This window comes from Nilaparvata lugens, chromosome 10 (genome assembly GCF_014356525.2).
Source record: "Nilaparvata lugens isolate BPH chromosome 10, ASM1435652v1, whole genome shotgun sequence".
NCBI classification, from domain to species: Eukaryota; Metazoa; Arthropoda; class Insecta; order Hemiptera; family Delphacidae; genus Nilaparvata; species Nilaparvata lugens.
In genome coordinates this window covers 15,688,662-15,702,807 of record NC_052513.1, presented here as the reverse complement: position 1 = coordinate 15,702,807, position 14,146 = coordinate 15,688,662, and the positions used below count along the sequence as shown (strand labels likewise).

The 14,146-nt window shown below is 37.7% G+C and overlaps 3 protein-coding genes across 4 annotated transcripts; all 3 read right to left on the bottom strand.

Annotated features, from left to right (window-relative positions):
- Positions 1–2,821: 2,821 nt before the first annotated feature.
- On the bottom strand, positions 2,822–4,759 carry LOC120353334. The gene is made up of 2 exons (XM_039436633.1): positions 3,377–4,759; positions 2,822–2,827 (listed from the first exon to the last, which is right to left on the bottom strand). The coding sequence occupies exons 1-2, from the start codon at positions 4,757–4,759 to the stop codon at positions 2,822–2,824; spliced, it is 1,389 nt and encodes a 462-aa protein (XP_039292567.1).
- Positions 4,760–6,439: 1,680 nt separating this feature from the next.
- LOC120353288 lies at positions 6,440–7,192 on the bottom strand. 2 transcript variants are annotated; one of them, XM_039436410.1, is made up of 2 exons: positions 7,066–7,192; positions 6,440–7,018 (listed from the first exon to the last, which is right to left on the bottom strand). In XM_039436410.1, exon 2 carries the CDS (start codon positions 6,991–6,993, stop codon positions 6,460–6,462), a length of 534 nt encoding a protein of 177 aa, XP_039292344.1. In that variant the 5' UTR covers positions 6,994–7,018; positions 7,066–7,192; the 3' UTR covers positions 6,440–6,459. The 2 variants fall into 2 exon arrangements, with proteins under 2 accessions (XP_039292344.1, XP_039292345.1); XM_039436411.1 differs by having other exon boundaries at positions 6,440–7,013; positions 7,061–7,167.
- A 1,774-nt stretch (positions 7,193–8,966) lies between these two features.
- On the bottom strand, positions 8,967–11,938 carry LOC111044299 (protein-S-isoprenylcysteine O-methyltransferase). Its single transcript, XM_039436632.1, has 4 exons — positions 11,925–11,938; positions 11,342–11,511; positions 10,401–10,618; positions 8,967–9,152 (listed from the first exon to the last, which is right to left on the bottom strand). Exons 1-4 carry the CDS (start codon positions 11,936–11,938, stop codon positions 8,967–8,969), a joined length of 588 nt encoding a protein of 195 aa, XP_039292566.1.
- Positions 11,939–14,146: the final 2,208 nt, after the last annotated feature.

The following is a 14,146-nucleotide window of genomic DNA, read 5'->3' as shown; positions in this document are numbered from 1 at the left end:
TCTTAGGTTTTATAGTCTCTTCTTTGTTCATTCTCTATTAAGTTTGGTTATTCAAAACTTTGTTTGATTAGGAGTTATTTATTAAACTAAATTTATTGTTTGCACGCACAATAAAATATTGAAGTTAGATAACAATATTAAAGTGTAGTATGCACGATGTCATTTGGGAAATAATTGGCTAGATCCAAATAGTTATTATTATTCAAACAAACTCTCATGGTAATGTAATGAATTTCACGGCTGAATACCTCTGACAAGCAACACTAACTATCAGCTAGTATTTAGGCATGAAACATAAAACAGTGGCCTACAATAATCAGAAATTAGTACTCTTTCACTTGTTTGATATAATAAGTACCTTATCTTATACATTTTTTCAGACTTTCTTAAGGCTGTGCAAAGGCTAAAAATATACTTTTCCTACAGTTACCTTGAAAAGTGGCCATTGCTGCACTGATTACAGAACGCAAAGAATCACTTTTCCGCACTAGTGCGCAAAGTGAGTACTTTGCGTACTCCAGATTTGCAGCATGACAACGCAAAATACTTAGTAGGTTATATGGAGCAACAGTGCAGCAAAATCAAAATGAAGTTGGTAACAGTGACTGGGCTGCTATAGTGAGCAGAGGTGCAACGAAGCACAACGCGCTAATTATTAGTATTAGATATTATAACCAAGGACAACGAGGACTTTAGGATTTTAGGATTAAGGTTTTTATCAATAATAAAATGACACAGAAAAACATTTGATGGATTTCAGGCAATTTTACCCATAATTACCCACTTTTCATATTCAATGGTAACTGTAGGAAAAACTTAATGTGAAATACGTGCGCAAAGTTCCTCTGCTGTACTCAACAAACCATTCCGCCCTCGCCTACGGCTCGGGCGTAAACGTTTCTTTCGGTGCAGGAAACTGTTACTTTGCGCACTAGTTGCACAAATAACTATTCTACTCGTGATCAAAGTCATTCGATTTGTATATCATGAATCTATCAAAATTAAAAAGCTTTCTCAGGAAAACATATTTTCCGATCATTACTTTTTAAGATATGAGCGCTTAAAGTTTAAATTTTTGGGACAGAACATTTCAAATTCGGTAGGAGATAAATCCATGAGATTTATAGGATAGATTCTTCATTGATCTGTTAAAACAAGAATTTTCTGAAAATATAAATTTTCAAGATAGTTTATTCAATTTACTAAAATTATCCAGAAATAACTTTCAGTTGAGTGATTTTTGGTAAATTGAATAACTTTTCCAAAAATTTGATATTTTCAGAAAATTTTTATTTTACTAGATCAACAATACAATGGAGAATCCATTCTCTAAATCTCATGGATTTATATCTTACCGAATTTGAAATGGTCTGTCCCGAAAATTCAAACTTTAGACGCTCATATCTCAAAAAGTAATGATTAGAAAAAAATGTTTTCCTGAGAAAACTTTTTCATTTTGATAGTTTGATGATATGCAAATCAAAAAACATAGAAAAATATCACGAGTAGGAAGTTTATTTTTTGCCTTTGCACAGCCTTAATATCTCAAGGTCACAACATTCAATAAATGCATCCTATGCGGTGAAATATTCTCATAATTTATAATCACTTCACTTATATGGGCTACTCTATTCAAATTAATGAAAACAATATAAAAAATTGTAAAAATATTTTAAAAAATTTAATAAAAGGGTAATACTAAGTTTTTATATTGTTTTTATCAATTCTCATAATTTAGTACAAATCAGTACATAATACCATAGACAAATAAGGCTGTATCTTTACACTCAGACTGCATCATTACATTATTTTATAATAGACTGTATCTTCTCTATGATAAGACTTATTCGACAATCTATGTAATTAATTCATATATGACTATTTTCTTTCTCATGGACACAGAGCTGGAAATACAGCCAATCTATAGTGATGTCCACGTTATAATTGCAGTGGAGAAAGACAGGAGAAAAACGTTGCCGATCCTCTGTCTTGTCAATGCCTTCTATATACAGGTTTATTGATGTAGGCCTAATATTAACAGTTCAATTATATTTTATTCAGCAAGAAATTATATTTTCAATAATTTCATAATTGAAATGAAATATTTTGTTGATTAAATGATTAATTCTACATTGTTAAAAGACGGTCTGGCAACAGAGCAAAGCGAGAAAGAGATAGCGCTATCCGCTTTGTTAAATGATAGACAAGGATAGCAATACCATTGCTAATATTAAACACTGCCATTATAACGTGGACCTCACTATAGTATTCTATTAGTGGGAACACTCTTACATGAGTGACAAATGATGCCCAATTTCATCAAACTCGGTCACAACATTTCAACATAGTTGAATCAAGTACGATCTACATAGAGTGCACGGGAACATATCATTTTTATGGGAACATTTTTTATTATTGATAATTCCAGTGCACTCTTGTAAAGCTGCGTTTACACCGGAGTTAATAACACAAGTTTTCAACATTTTTTTTATCAACTGATGTTAACTATGTGTTTTCAACAGAAAAGTCCATGTTATTAAAAATATTTATGTTATCCATCGAGAGTCGGTAAAGATCTTCATATAACCAACGATCTTTATTTTAATACATTCAAGACTAAACTGTTATTAACGTTCTGGTAACTAATGTATTGAAATCGTTATGATAATAATAAATATCATCTGTAACACAAAGGAAATGTGTTATGCTAATAACAAAAGCCTCTTTTATCGCATTAACTTTTGTTAATAACAGGTTACTATCTTCCCCGCACCCCCTCGCCCAGCATCCCTACCCTACAACTACAGCTGTTCCCTAATAACTACAGCTGAAGACAAAACACATGACAAAGTTATTAACTTTTATTGATAACAAAACTAGCAGCCAAAAGAAAATGTTATTAACTTATATTGAAAACTTTTGTTTTAAACTCTGGTGTAAACGCATTATAATTTATTTACATTAGATCAGATGTAGATCAATATGTTAATGATTACACACATGTTTCAATTCAAATTTGAAGACATTTTTTTTGCTTTTTTGCTGGTTGTTATATCATATGAATACTCTCGTTAAATGAAATCATATGGAAGTCAATTATATTGATAATAAGATCTTGTTAATAACAAGGAATTTTCTGTTAGAAACATGAGTTATTAACTTTTGTCAAGAGAAAATGATGAAGATTCAGTCAAGTTAATAACTTTTTGTTAATTACTCGTGTTATTAACTACGGTGTAAACGCAGCTTGAAGGTAGACGCACACAGATCGTCATCGGACGGACGGCACGCATCGGACGGATCGGATTATTAGATTTAATGCATTGTTTTCAATTGGAGTGCGATAGTGTGAGACACTATCGAAAGCCTTGCTGACGTCCAAGACCCCCCAGGCAAGCGAAGATTCTTTGCCTCTCCTCAGGATCTCTCCAAACATCCTGGCGTTAATGTAGCACCCATTTCCGGGCACAAATCCCCTCTGGACATTGGACAACATCACCAACGATTTTATCCTCTTCTCCAGGCAGCCGCTATACAACCTTGCCAACAGGTTACCAACCGTTATTGGCCTCCATCCACTGGCCCTAGACAAATCTTTCCCTTCTTTTGGGATCATTGTCGTAGAGTTTCCCCTCCAGCAGTCTGGGTATGCCCCGTGGGACAGTAATGCGTTAAAGATTCCCGCTAGCAGCCCATAAATTCCCTCGACAACCTCTATGTCCGCCCTACGAATACCTGCTGGGCCGGGAGCACTTCCTGGCTTTATTCTACGCAAACGTGCCCGTACTTCATTAGCTGTCACTGGGCCAATAGTTTTGTCGTTCTCTCCTGATGCCCAATCTATATTACACAGTCCCTCAGTGGCCCATAAGTCTGTATACGCCGCTCGTATCAACCCAGCAGGTGGTTTAACCTCCTCAACTTCTAGCATTCCCGCCAGACGGTTTGTTTTGCATAGTTCTGCCAGCCTTGAAGGGCATTTTTTAAACAGCTCCTGAGCATTAGCATATCTCTTTCTCTTTCTGCTAGCCCGGTTGCCATTACCGTGCATTCTCCTTCCTCTCCACTGATAACCCTCCCCATCATTTCTATTGGCTATTATCTCTTCCGTTAGTCTGACCACCAGATAATCCAAGAAACCTTGACTAAGGGGACCTTCTGTCCATCTTTCTTGAAGCTCTATTGCCAGTGGATGGGTCTGCTCCGTATTTAGCCATACTCTTCTAGGATCAGCCGCCCAGGAGCTACCTTCAAACAATAGTCTCAGGTCTTCTACCTGTTCCTCTTCTTCGTGTGGAGCTGCTGCAGGATTCTCATCTTCCTGTGGTTGGTCCTGATATCTCTCAGTAGGGACCAAACCTTTTTTCCTCAGTATCACAACTCTATCTCTTATTTGTTTGGAGGTCTTGCCCTGGAGAATCTCCACCAGTCCCCCCGTGTATGACTGTCCCACGTGAGCTCTGAGGTATTCAATAATAACGTCATCCTCTTCAGCCGACCAGACTTTATAGCGAGTGCCCCTCGCCACCCTGACATCCTCAGATCTTTCAGTTATCCGCTCCGCTGGATGCTTGTGCCGCCTATGTTGCGTAAGACCCACCGGCGTAGCGAATCTATCCCCACAGAGTTCGCAAAGGTGTTCATTTGCATCCTCTACAGGTCCCCTACACTTAGGCATATGGCACGAAGCAGCGTGCGGCTTTCTGAACCTTCTGAGGCACACGGAGCACTCGAACAGGATATCAACGTCCGAATGCATTGCCAGGTGATGTTTGAACAGAGCACCTGGCTTTTGGAACCATGCCTTGCAGAGGTCACATTCCTTAGGTCTAAAGGGAAAACTATATACAAGGGTCTGCCTACCATCTAGCGTTTCATTGGCCATAGTCGGTTTTGCTAACGCTCAATTTTACTGCCCGTTGGTATGCTGGGCAGTCCCTTTCCAGAACAGAATGGTCATGTTTTTGTCCGTACCGTTTGCATGCCCCGCACACCGCATCCTTAGCCTTGTTCGGACACTCCTTGAAATCATGCTCCCCAGCACAGTGACTGCAGACGAGCCTCTCCCTACAATATTTGGCCACGTGCCCATATGCTTGGCATTTGTAGCACCTTGCCACATCCGCATAGTCCTTGATCCTGCATGCATTCCAGTCGACATACACTCTTTCCTTGGTCTTCAACCACTTCCAAACCTCCGCAGAGCATTCAACGACCCAGTGTGTCTCGTCGTTCCTGGCCTTCACACTCTTTACTTTCTTGAAGCCACGGGAGAAATCGTCATTCGAAATTTGCCCGTCATGGTTTTGCTTCAAGAGGCTCTCTAAGACCTCTTCGTCAGTCTTGCCACCAGGAATATCATATATCATTACCTTGGGGAGAGCTTTCCTTATTTCCTTTGCTCTCAATCCACTATTCCCTTGTGGGGGTACTGCCGCACGTACTTTCTCTGCTGACTCCTTATTACTAGTCTCCACCAGGACTCCTCCATTCCTTATTCTCCTCACATTCCTGACCTGGATGAAATCATCCGCTGGTTTAATCACCTCTACCAGTTTCTTCCTTGTCTCGTCAGAAGTGAGTTTAGGCTTTCCCTCCCCGTCCCGCTCAGGGTAAATCAGGATGATGTTCTCCTGCGTTGGCGGGACTCTTTTCAGAGAGGGGGCTCTGGGAATATTCAAACGCGGCTGTCTAGCAGCCTCGGCAAAGGTCTGTCTAGCCCCCTGCCTTGGCTCCACCAGCTCTCCTCTTAGTGCCTCCTGTAACTCCTCTCGAACAATTTTACGAATGGAAGCCTGCAGATCCCCAGAGCCCTCACACCCTTCACTTTTGGATGATTTAGCCATTCTCATACCAGCTTGCCGCAGGTCATCCATCATAGTTCTACCCACGTCCAGATCGACTTTCTTCTTGTGCCCTCTTAATGCTACAGATTCCTCAAACCAGTTATACATTCCTTCAATCCTTTCCATCAAGTCCACCAGCGGGTCTGTTTTAATCTGCTTATTAGGCTCAGCCTCGTCCTCAGATCTTTTCCTTTTTGAACAGGCATTATCCTCAAATACCACGTCTTCCTCTTCATTGGCACCACCTCTAAGTCTTATTTCTAGCCTATCCTTGGTCATCCTCACTGCACCTTCTTCCCCTGTCCTTGCCTTCATGGAGTCCAGAGCCTTCTGCTTCTCATATTCCTTAAGTCTCTTTGTCTGTTCCTGCAGATAGAGAATCGCTCTTGCCGCCTGTGTCTTCGACAGCCTTAGCTTGTCGGTATCAATCACGAAAGCTCCCGGCATTCTTTCGTCTGTCTGCACCGCCGAGCTGGAGGTACATCGCTCTAAGTGAGCCTTCAGCTTCTCTCCCTCAAGAATGGATTTTGCCCTTTCCTTTATTCTTTGTTTTTCCATCAAAGCATTTCCGCGATTGATCCTATCCTCTGCTTGATCAGCCAGGTATCGTCGTTCACTGTAATATCTGTCGACTTGCTCTAATATCTAGCATTTGCTCTATTTCATATTCTCTCTGTTTCTCTGTCCTACCCGCGCTAGCAATGAGTCGCTCACCGATTTCCGCGAATGCTTCAAAAGCTGAACCTTCACTTCCATTCTTTCGTCTAGTTAACCTTGCGCTTTCTTCCATCACTCTAACCAGACTCTCTCGCTGGGCCTCTTCATCCACCGGCATGTATTGGGCTCTTGGCACACTTCGTCCGTCGTTTGGATAGAGTATTCCCACACAAGATTCAACAACGTATTTGATTCCTATCCCCATACAGCCAACAGCACTATGCCAATTACGATTCTCCACACAGTCACTAAAGAAAGAAGCAATGGCCTCCCTGTCCGATAACCTGATGTCCTCCGCACACTCCGCGTAATGGTAGGCCAAGTCATGAATCTGCGCTATGGCATCATCAGAATCGACCGGCTCGCCATTCTCGATAGGGTTACCAGGGCCCAAATAATTGTGCCCTGGGAACAATAATTCTATGGGCATCGACCAGCGGTGGCACCTATCCCAGAGGCCCTCACCCCTCGCACAACAGGTGGGGGGGGGGTCCCTGCCCAGCCCAACAAACTTCCACTGGCTAGATCCACTGATCCCGCTGTGGTGCCGACTATGACCACCGCTACAGACAATGACCCTGAATCCTAACTTAATATATACTGATAATCGACAACAGATTAAGGTTAACTAGTTCTAGCCAAGACCACAAGGTCTCCAACACAAATACTAGCCCCCACTAAGAGACACAAGACTATAGAAAGGCAATATGGCTCATATACAGGTCTCAGACAAATATTAAAATTTTTCAAGTACCTGTAACTTTGTCTAAACTTAACCGACGGTAATCAAATTCACCCAAGTTGTTTGTCACCCAAGCCACCACAACTTGGCAGACGAGGGGAAACCTCTTTCAGGGGGGGGGGTAGGTACTTTGACCAAATTATGGAAAAACCACCCCTTAGCGGTGCTCTTATCGGTGCTATATAATGGAAAGGGGTGGGGGGGGGTAGGATGAGAATAACTAGATAACTAATAAGGGTAAGAGGAAATTTTTTTTGGGAAGAGGGGTAGTGGGAATCTCAACCCTTACCCCACTGGGTGCTCTCAAAAAATTCAACTACCCTTAGCTCAGAAACGGGGGGGGGGACGCAACCTGTGGTGGTTGGAATAATGTGATTCCACAATCCTCCACCTAAATCATAAGAGAGGGGTAACCTCCCACCCTCGCAAGTTCAAATCACCCTTTAGGGGTTGAGGGGTGAGATAACAAAAATGGTGGTTGTGGGGGTGAAACCAGAAAGTTTCATCAGAAGATGCTAATTAGTGAATTATATTAGCATTTAACGACATTCTAATACTATAATAAAGATAGAATATAAATAATTGTAAATATTAAGAATTGCACCCTCAAATTAATCTAAAAACCATTAATTAGTGAAACTACTATCCTATGTATCCCTATTAAACAAGAAAATAACAATTAAAATTTTACAAGTCCAAAAATAGCTGACAGAAAGAAGTCAGTACTATTAATTAAACTATAAAACATCTATTAGTGAAATGCTAATTTACCTAAAAACTATTTATTAGTGAAATCCAGTTAAACTAAAAATTATTTATTACTGAAATCACTCACAACTGTCTGAAAAAATTACAAGTCCAAAAAATGCAACTACAAAAATGGCTTGCACTTTTTTTGCCACTATAAAAAAGAATTAAAATTAATTTATTCTACCTCTAATTTTTCTTATCAAAAAGCAAGCTTGCTCTTTGATAGACAAGAGTTGATAGGCCACTAATGAAATTACTGTCACTTTCTTCTTCCTAAAACATTATTCTTACCATTTCTTATTTAGGTCATTAAATTCACTGGAACTTAAAAAAATTCTCCTGCCCTAAGGGCAGGTAATTAAGGAGTGAGACCAATGACACTTCAAAGTAGACCTTAAGCACTATAACATAGTCAAAAACCAGATCAAAAAGTACAAACCCACTCACAATACAGGCCAAACAGTAATTCAGATGATCTTCCTATGCTAAAGCATAGGCAGAGCAAAAATCAAGCACTCAAAACACTTATAACTTAGGAACCCTAAGTCCTACTGACTTGAAATTTTGCACACTTCTTCAGCTTTTCAATACCAACAAGATGGTGTAACACTCAACTCAAAATTCAAAGAAAAAAAAAACACTTTTTTGTAACTTAACACAGGAGCTCCAAAAAGTGATGTTCATGCCAGCTCTGCTGACTCCAAACTGAAAATTCCAATTGAAAACAATGCATTAAATTAATCATCCGATCCGTCCGATGCGTGCCGTCCGTCCGATGACGATCTGTGTGCGTCTACCTTTAAGCGTACCTTGTTTGATCAAGTACAAATCTCTCGACCGGGCTTGGTTGAACCGGCGGTCAGTGATTTTATTACGGTTAGTTACTCAAGATATCTCACTTGGATGTGGGCCTATTCATCAGTCAAGATGTAGCCATTTATGAAGGGCAGACCCGTGGGTACCGACTTCTGGTAATCGATGTAGGCTTCGCCGAAAAATGACAACAGAGTCACCTCTTCAATGGTCACTCTATCGTGGAAGAACTTCCAGCTGGCCAGAGTGTACGCTACTATGCAGAATGGGTTCAGCAGAATCAACTGCAAAAAACAAGCAATGAATAGGAAAAATTATAGAAAGCTATCAGATACTTAAATTGATATTTGCTCCCAACTATTGAAAAAATAAAGCTGCGAACAGAACGTGTAGGGCCCGTATGCAGATACTCGGTTTAAACGGAGAAATGTCAGCTGTTCGTTTAAACCCCGTATGAAACACATTATGATAAATGCAAACTTATCTACAAGTAAACGTGGCTTAGTGTTAAACGTAGTCACGGTATTTAAAAAAATACTTCATCAAAATACCGTGAACGTAGTATTAGCATATGGCACTAAGTCACAGTAAAGATCACGGTATATAGAAGAAATATTATATTTTCATCTAAATACCGTGGTAAAGATCAATGCCACTAAACAGCTGTGCAATGATGGGAACATTTAAGCCCGGTTGCACAAAATATTGTTGAATTTTAATCATGATTAAATCCACGAGAACTAATCAGAGAAGGATATTTTAAAAAAAGGCTTCTCTGATTAGTTCTTCTTTCTCTTTATATTAAAAATAATGAATTATATATTTTCGACTATACAATTTTTTTTTTAAGATTTAATAATACATTTTTGCAATTGAGATTAAATAATATTTCCTTAATTAATTATATTTCTACATTGTTATAAAACTATCTGGCAACGTTGCAAATCTAGAAAAGGATAGTGCTATCTGCTTTGTCAAATGATAGACAAGTATAGCAACACCAATGTTTATCAAATACTGTCATTAAAATAAATAAATATTGTCATAAATATTGTCATTAATTTGGACCCAGGGGTGCCCACAGCATGTTTTGATGTCGCAAGTTGCGACATGAGGCTGAATTTTGGGGGGGGGGGAGATTTTTGGAAAAATTGGACCTTACTACAGTTCAACTCTTTTTAGTTTCCTAGCCCTATTACCATAGGTAAGGAAAGTATTGCTTTCCAAAAAAAATTAAGGTACCCTGATTTCAAGTTTTCTGTACATTTCAAGGTCCCCGAGTCCAAAAACATGATTTTTATTTTGCTTGGGATGATTCAACCATGCAACAATAGCAAATTATCAGACGATTCAAAGATAAAACTCCAGTTATCGATGATAACTGTAGTATAATAAATGTAGTTTGATAACTGTCGTATAATTTACTGCAGTTTGATAACTGGTGTTTTATAACTTTTATAATAAATGTAGTTTGAAGATAAAATGAAGCTCCAGTTATCGATAGAGATAAGATGAAACGGCAGTTCACTAACCTGAGTTCCAATCGACCAATAAAACCAGCCGACATAGCTGGGATGCCGAAACAGACTGTAGACCCCGGTTGTGACCAGACTGTGCCCTTCCTTGTGTTCGTCCTGAACAATATGGTTGAAGTTTTTCTTGGCAGTTAGCATGGCCAACTTCCGAAGCCCCTCGCCGAATAAGCACATCAGTAATCCAAACAGGCTCACGTACCTGAATGTTTTCATACCTGCAAAATAAGTGCAATATGATGTTAATTCACAATCTGTAGTAAATAGTAAATTTTCAGCAATATTAGTAATAAATAAAATAAAATCAAAATTTTTATTCACAATTCAAACAATTGCCAAACCCGAAGGTTTTTCGGCGGGTGCCCAGTTACAGAAAAACAAGATACATTTAAAATTTAATGATAAGTAATAATAAATATCTTTCTGAAACTTGTACACCGCTAAACCGTTTGTAAAGGAACTTGATATACCTAAGTTCAGTATACCTGTTGGTGATCGTGTCTTGTTGGTGATGTTGTCCTGTTGGTGACCATGTCTTGTTGGATGTAGATTTCGATGGGCTCTGAAGAGCCTGCTGACGGATCACCCTCTCTTCTCGCTCCATGAGTTCTATATGTAGGAGAGCAGTGTGGTGAGTGCTTATTATCTTATTTGATTTCTGCCTTAGGGCAACTGTTTTCTCACATTTTCTTGACGTGTCTCAGTGGGCTTCACTTTAGTGATCCCTTTTATGGATCTAATTAATTAAATAAATACTAAAATACTAGAGTAAGAGTAAGAAGTAAGCTTTTCTACTAACAGATGGAAACACATTGGAAGTTGCATTTGTTCAAATGCTAATTAATAAATAATTATTATTAACAGCATTTAACTGAGATTTACATAATTTAATTGAGAATTTCGTTTAATAATAATTAAGTAAGCTTTTAAAGATTTTATACCTGGATAAAGCCACAGCTCAAAGAAGAATTCAATCCAACTACTGACAGCCGCTACCTTGTATTCAGTGCTGTGGTTAAGGATGAATGAACTGATGGATAGACTCTCAGGATTTGTTAGCGCTATGGTCAGAAATTCTGAGTAATGGAAGAACGCCATGAAGCATAAGTACCTGCAAAATAAATTGGTAATAAAATATTTGTAGATAGAATAAATAATATTCTATGATTTTGTGTTTGTGTCATTAATGGATAAAAATAGTATTTTCCAATCAGTTGAAAAATTAGTAGCCCAACTTTAAAATAAATAATAGGGGAAATTGTAAATTGAATTAAATTGTAAATATTATTAGGAAAAAAGCGTTAAAAATTGAGAGCAAAGTTATTAGTGGACAATGATCAATGTAAATCAACAGTATCATTTTTTGGTCGCTTTTATGAGTTTCAGAATCTTGGGTAAATATTTTTTCAAGAGTTTAAAATCTCTTTGCTCTCAATTTTTAACGCTTTCTTTCTAATAATAACTCATTAATGATAAGTAAAACATTAATCAATTTTATGTAACATTTTATAGTTACTCACCAACCAAAGATGTCCCATGTTTCATTAGCTAATGCTGATACATGCAGTCCAAGGCAAAATATGAAACCAAGGAATGCTGCTCTAACTCCAACCTGGAAGTAATTTAAGCTCTGATAAAAAGGAAAAATTAAGTTGATCACTGATCAGTTGTTTATAATATACTTGCGAAGAAATACCTAAAAAATATCAGCAGAGAATTCAATCACGTTAATTTATTTATGAATGGAAATATCAGTTACGGACTTACGTACTCTCAAAAACGGAATTTTATAACTCAGGTAAATGAGCAAGTAATATTGATTATTTGAAAAGCAGTCAAGCCCGTAGCCGCGCTAATACCTAATCATTCAGGTTTTCTCATACATTGCAATCTAGATTTAAAGCTAGACTAAAGAGCAATTTTAATTACTCAGGTAAGATGAGAAATACATGTGCTTCCTACGTTGACAAGGAGACGACTTGAGCTGACGAGGTAAAATATTACTGGTACTTCGAAAGATAAAAAAGCTGTAGGTTCTCTATTCTTATTATGTTTATCATTAGCCATGGACAAGCCTGGAGCTTGAACCTATGGGGGCATCAGCAAGTATATCAGTACTGCATGGACCTACCAACGGTTCTTGAAATTCATCAAAAATCTCTTTTTATCTGGAAGGCCATTTTTTTCAGTTGACATACAATAATTTCCTAGCAACGACTAGAGCCACGCGGCTTAAGTCGCGTGGTTAAAGCGGCCGCAGATAAAGTACATAATCTTTAAAATCATAAGATTCTAGAATTCTTAAAATGTTTATTTTGTATCAACTTTATGATGAACGCGTAACGCGGAAGATGAACTGAAAGGCTACTTTACAGCTTTCTTGATTCATATCTAATAAGTCATTGAGTCCTATGAAATTATAGGTTATGTGCTTCAGGGAACCAGCCGCAGCGACTCTACTCAAGCGGCTCAAGGAGATGCTAAGGAATTGCACCCAAAAATAAAAATTATAAGAATAATTTGAACTTGAACAGTATACAATTTATTCTGTAAGCTACTAACAAAAATAATTGAATATGTTTATAACAATCATATTTAGGAAAAACATAGCTTAGGTACTTGAGTGAATATTGTAATTGGGCAACAAACAATATTCAACTTGGCTACACATATTTCAAACAAGAAAATAAAGTTAGCAAACTTACCTGACAAAGGAATTTCCTAGTTAATGCATGAATTGCAAAATTGAGAAGAATATAATTTATTGGTAAAATATAAATAATGACAGATAAGTAACTGCGGAAAAGGGGTTCACTGATAAATTGAAACAAGAGAATCACAGCCGAGCTAGCTCCTAAAAGAAAACAGTAAATACTAACAGCAGCAGGGCTACTCTTCATTTTGCTAGACAAATCTTCATTAATCAACTTATAAACTCAAAAATTAAAAGGCATTCAAAAAATCTACATCTATTCTCCAATGCCGATTGTTTTTCGTAAAAATGAACATAACCTAAAATTCATAAAAATCCAGACAGACAGTGTTACCATTTGGCAGTTTGAAAATTACCATATTACGCACCAAAGTAGATTTTCGAGATCTGACTTGCCGGCAAGAAATAATGTTGCTTATTTTCTAAAAATATTCAAATGATAAATGGTAAAATCAACTATCATAATCGGATAATCTATTTGAATTCTGTACTAAACCAAGATGGTGAATTTCTATATCAAGTCACCAGCACAAAATACGGACAAGAAATCAGGTGTTTCAAACTTCAAAGTCAAAACAGCTGAGCTGAAAAGTTGAGGTTATGTTCTGACCATGAGTTTTGTTTTGTATTTTCTTATCATTATTCCGTTTAAAGATACTTTTACTAGACTTTAAACGACTTTTAATACTTTTAAAAGTGTTATGTTTTAATCTTCCTTAGTTATTTATTCTACTATAATGGAAGTAAGAACAATATCAATTTATAGTGAAACTTTCAATGAACTTTTGAGTGGGGTTAGGGTTTCACAATTTATGAAAACAAAACAACCTTCCAACCTAACAGTGAATGATATTTCCAGTTCTGTGGTGCCTCCAGTGGACAATAAAGAATTCCAGAAAAAATCATGTTCTTTCTGCAAGGTAGAATTTCGAGATATATTATCACAAAGACAACACTACAAGCTTGATTGGCACAGATACAACCTAAAGCTAAACTTGAAACAACGAAAGCCAATTACAGAAGAGGATTTTTC